General features: G+C 38.6%; 2 gene segments (V, D, J or C); both read right to left on the bottom strand.

Annotated features, from left to right (window-relative positions):
• Positions 1–1,586: 1,586 nt before the first annotated feature.
• LOC130520719 (Ig heavy chain V region 6.96-like) lies at positions 1,587–2,036 on the bottom strand (the record flags this gene model as incomplete). The annotated part of the segment is given in 2 exon segments: positions 1,587–1,867; positions 1,953–2,036. Coding segments are annotated over 2 exon segments (330 nt in total), but the record flags the coding sequence as incomplete, so codon positions are not given.
• Positions 2,037–4,677: 2,641 nt separating this feature from the next.
• LOC130520718 (immunoglobulin heavy variable 3-33-like) lies at positions 4,678–5,254 on the bottom strand. The segment is given in 3 exon segments: positions 4,678–4,686; positions 4,813–5,093; positions 5,179–5,254. Coding segments are annotated over 3 exon segments (339 nt in total).
• Positions 5,255–5,579: the final 325 nt, after the last annotated feature.

The following is a 5,579-nucleotide window of genomic DNA, read 5'->3' as shown; positions in this document are numbered from 1 at the left end:
GGAAGCACTTGTCCAGTCTTCAGAGGCACACAGGGAGCTCCAGCAGGGAGCCAACACGGGAGTCAGGTCCTGTGCGTTCTCCACTCCAGCAGGGTGGCGCGGATACCTCAAATGACCAGGGTGAATTGTTTCAACGAATTTTAAAAAAATAAACCAATAATGAGGAAACAGAATCAGATTTACCATGGAAAACAATAATTCTCCAACCCTACTAGACAGGCGCTCTGTTCTTAAATAGGTGGCCTGATGTAGATTGCTGACAGGTGCGTCTGCCTGCAGCACCCACTGTAGTTAATTATTGGCTCCTTCACGCCCCTGCAGGAAGAAACAACTAGCACAGGAACGGAACCCTGGACTCCAAAACTAAGTTGATAAAATTTTTGCATAAATGTGCTAAAAATTGACATTCAGGTATTCACTTGATTTCAAGAAAAATGTGACAAAATGTTTTAAATTTCAGCATAATCTACTTTAAAAAAATCCCCAAACTTGAATATATTCATGCTTTTACTTGAACTGTTGTATGCACTGACTATTGCTTTCCAGTAGATTTTGTCACAATTAAAAACAAAAACCTAATTTTCAAAAACATCAAGCAATTTTTTTCACATGCAACAATCGACACTCATTGGTGTGGAAATATTGTTGACATATGTTAATGCGTATATATCCAAGCACACATGTGTACAGTAAATTTATCACTTGATGACTATGACTACACACACACTCCACCTGGTGACTATGTATTACAACCAGTTACAAAATGAAAAAAAGAAATTTTAAAAGTTGTGAACATTTTCTGCATTTGTTTTAAATTAGATTAAAATGGATTTTCCCTTTGATGCAAAAACACATCAGAGCTGAAGGCAGAAGTCAAAAGTCAGAATTGAAAAATGTAACTTTGGAAATCACAAGAACCAGAATGCCAGAGTCTTAAAGTTACTTCTAGTGTAAAATGATGGTTGGAATGGCACCAATTAAGCCAAGAATAAATAAATGCTCGATGAAGTTATTTCATGATTTTACAAATGAAAAATGAGTTTCCCAGGATGAAAACCTGAGGGATTCCAAAGGTAACAAGTGAGAAATATGACAAAACCCTCAACAGGGAAAGAAGCTTTCAAACCAGGTTTAGGTGGATCTGGGAGATTCTGGTAGATTGTAAGTGTTACTTTGGGATGTTTTGAAATAGATTTTTAGAAAATAAAATTTCATAAAGTGTGTTGATTTTTTTTAAATGTCTGCTGTCAAGTTTAAAACAGCTGTAAAGAGAGCGAGTACATCAACAACAATGTATCATCAGGAGGCTGGGTTCAACTGCACTTAAAGATTGTTCATGATACAATTGGTAATTGAAAACTTGAGTTCAGCTTTGAACAATAACAAATTAATAGAATTTATTGTCTTTACAAAATTTTGTGGCAACATTAAAGTTCACAAACCTAAAAGACACAAACAATTTTAAAGAATAGAGAAAGTATTTAGTATGTGTGGACTTCACAGCAGTAAATATGAGAAGTGTGTGTTTTTGTACAGCTGCTGAACTGACTTCAGTCACTGTGACTCTCGAGCACAATAATAACAGCAGAAACTTCAGTCTTCAGGCTGTTCATCTGCAGATTCAGCTGTGCTCTGTTGTTGTCTCTGGAGATGATAAACCGGCCTTTGACTGACTCAGAGTAGTACTTGTAGCTGCCACCATAGTTGATAGCACTGATCCACTCCAGTCCTTTTCCAGGAGCCTGTCTGACCCAGTTCATGTAGTGGTCATTGAATGTGAATCCAGAGGCTGAACAGGTCAGTGTGTGAGATTCTCCAGGTCTTTTAACCACTGGTTCAGACTGGGTCAGAGTCTGAGCATCAACACCTGTTTAGAAGATGAAACATCAAGTTAATCAGATGATGACAAAAATTAAAATGTGTCCACAAACAGGATGAGTGAAGATCTTCACCTGCCCAGCAGATAGTTAGAAGCAGCAGTCCTGTCCTACAGTCCATCATGTTCAACTGTGTGTCCCCTCTTCTCTGTCCTCCTCTCTGCTCTCACATAAGTAGACGTGGAACACATCTGAGTTTTGCATCGACTCCTCCTCAGTAAACAACTGGATTTGATTGTGATGCCTCCTCCTCTTTGGATGATGTGAGCCTATGATCAATGACACTTAACTTTGTCCAATTAATGATGCACCAGAGGTCCTCGTTCTGATTTGTGAGGTACCCCACACTTCACAATCAGCAGCGAGTCATCAATTGATCATGAATGTTTGAGTGACAGTATTAAACACTGATCGTTGTTTAAAAAAATCATCAACTGGCTGTGTTTTTATTTTTAGTGTTGAAATTAACTCTTGAGATAATTGAAATTACAGAGTAATACATGTATTGTTGCTGCATTATCCTTATGAAACAATTTTTCATACATTTGAAATTTACTTTTTGCATAATAAAATCAGAGGTTTAGAATTCTATGAAATCATTTATCATATGTATTTTCAGTCATTGGTCTTGATATATTTGTGTAAAAGCAATTCAAAAACGTTTTCTGATTTTCTATTTCCTTTTTTTGTGATCATTATCCCTCAAATGTTTCCTATAGTTTTTACATTTAATTTAATTTCTGAAGTCTTTTTCTCCATTATTTTTCCTCAACATTTCCGCCTCAATGTTGTTGTCATGATTCATTCCTGGTGTGACAGCGCCCCCTCTGGTGATGTGTTAGTGCTCTGAAGGGTTTTTGTTCAGCTCCACTGATGGTTTGTGTTATTGTGACTCTCTGGCACAGTAATACACAGCAGTGTCTTCAGGCTGCACATTCACTCCATTTAGAGTCACTGTGTTGCTGGAAGAGTCTGAATTGATGCTGAATTTGTTCTTCAGGGAAGCTTTGTAATATGGGGTATATCCAACACGATGTCCCCCAATCCACTCCAGTCCTTCCCTGCAGGCTGTCTGATCCAGTTTGTGTCATAGCTGCTAACAGAATAAGAGACCTGACAGGTGATGGTCAGAGGCTGACCTGGCTGCACAGTCACAGAGGCTGGCTGTGTCAACTGTTCACCCTTCACACCTGTGAAACAACAAAGAACATACTTATAAATTATTATAAAATCACACTCAAACAGATCAACTGCTGACTTTGACAAATGCACAGAGAGAGACTCACATCCAGCTGCCAACAGCAGCAGCAGAGCTGCAGAGAACATGGTTAATGTTGAAAGTCAGGTGCAGAGAACTCCACTGACAGTCTGATGTGATGGTTTTATAGCTGAGGAACAAAGAAGAACTCTGAATTTGCATAGAATCAAACATGTGAAGCATCACTGTTGACCATATGGAGCCAATAGGAGAGTGGAAACCTACAGTCAAATCATGTTTTACATATAAAGGTCTGCTGTTAGTTACCTTATTGTAACCTTTTAAAATATTCATGAAATTCCTGTTTAAGGTTTTGTGGAAATTTACTATGAAATCGACTGTGAAACTTACTGTGTAGCACAAGTTTATCATCTAACTTTGAATCACTAGAACTGACTTATGCATATACTGAAGAATGTGCGTACGTGCAGGCATTTAATCACACTTCTTGGTGCCACTTTGTGACTGGCTCATGAGGTACCGGAACTTACATAGAACATAATCATTTAAGGTAATAAGATGGCGTCGTCAGTTAATCATATGACCATTTGAGCACTGTTGCTAACTTTTCTGCTGAATATGAACCAACACGCAAAAAGGTCCAGCACTTTTTTTTATCTGTTGGCAGACGTAGAATGTTTCTCTCATATTATGAAAAGGCACACAAATGTGTCTAATAACTTTTTACTGAAGATCACGGATTCTCTGGTCGTTTCACGGTCCGAACCTACGAAGCAGATTTGCAACAGTTTCTTCCTGTTAAAGGGGACGTTTTCCTGCCACTGTTGCTCGTTAGGGTCAGGCCCTGGGATTCTGTAAAGTGCCTCAAAACAATTTAGAATATAACAGACGGTATATAAATAAAGATTGATTGATTGGTTGATTGATTGATTGATTGATTGATTGATTGATTGATTGAAATAAATCTCACTTGAACTTTGATGTTTGTATTTGTATTTGTTCCTGTCTTAACTTTCAACAGTAAAAAAGGATATTGCATCATAGACCAAGAATGAGTCGTCCCAGGACAGACACCTGAGGTCTCCCAAAGAAACGGGTGAGAAAGACAACAAAAAATCCAAAGAGAGCTATGAAATGTATTGAACTGCATCAGGGATTCCAGGGAAATAGAAACAGTTTTGCAATCACCTTAGTCCATTTTAAAATAGTTTTGATAGAGAAGATAGAGGTTAATTGTAGCTGAACAAACATAGGACCATTGCAGGTGAAAAGTGATTGGAGAGAGTGCTGGTGGGTGAAGGGGTAAAAATGTCAATGCTTAAAACCCTGAGTTCGCTAAGTCTCAGCCTTAACCAGCCAACAGCGAAGGCCATGTGTGTGTATTCATAATGTTTAAGCTATTATTCCTCATATATTCATCCCAAATAGTCAACGCTAATCATCGTAGCTCTGATCCATTCAAGCATGTACTGGTGTATTGTGTTGTATTGTATTGTGTTATTTTTGGCTGAAAATAGTTAATGAATTATGTGAATTTATAGGATTCTAAAAAAAATAAAAAGGTAATATAATAATATGGATTTAAAATGCCTGGAATAATACAATAGTCTGTGTGCAGTTCTGCTCTTCACAGCAGTAAATATAAGAAGTGTGTGTTTTTGTACAGCCGCTGAACTGACTTCAGTCACTGTGCGTATCGAGCACAATAATAATAGCAGAATCTTCAGTCTTCAGGCTGTTCATCTGCAGATTCAGCTGTGCTCTGTTGTTGTCTCTCGAGATGATAAACCGGCCTTTGACTGACTCAGAGTAGTACTTGTTGCTGCCATCAGTGTAAATAAGACTGATCCACTCCAGTCCTTTTCCAGGAGCCTGTCTGACCCAGTGCATCTGATAGTTGCTGAATGTGAATCCAGAGGCTGAACAGGTCAGTGTGTGAGATTCTCCAGGTCTTTTAACCACTGGTTCAGACTGGGTCAGAGTCTGAGCATCAACACCTGTTTGGAAGATGAAACATCAAGTTAATCAGCTGATGACAAAAATCAAAGTGTGTCAACAATCAGGATGAGTGAAGATCTTCACCTGCCCAGCAGATAGTTAGAAGCAGCAGTCCTGTCCTACAGTCCATCATGTTCAACTGTGTGTCCCCTCTTCTCTGTCCTCCTCTCTGCTCTCACATAAGTAGACGTGGAACACATCTGAGTTTTGCATCGACTCCTCCTCACTAAACAACTGGATTTGATTGTTATGCCTCCTCCTCTTTGGAGGATGTGAGCCTATGATAAAAGACACTTTTAACTTTGTCCAATTAATGATGTACCAGTGGTCCTACTACTGATTTGTGAGGTACCCCACACTTTACACTCAGCTGTTCTCATCCACCTGCAAATGAATTTTAGGATACAAAAAGAATGTCTAAAGCAGAATCATGCAATTGGAGACTGTCAGTGAATTTGTCATATCAGACAGTCACTCATATTTTC

The sequence above is a fragment of the Takifugu flavidus genome, unplaced genomic scaffold (assembly GCF_003711565.1).
Source record: "Takifugu flavidus isolate HTHZ2018 unplaced genomic scaffold, ASM371156v2 ctg488, whole genome shotgun sequence".
NCBI lineage: Eukaryota > Metazoa > Chordata > Actinopteri > Tetraodontiformes > Tetraodontidae > Takifugu > Takifugu flavidus.
Note: the sequence above shows the minus strand (reverse complement) of the source record. Positions and strands in the feature narration are given on the sequence as shown.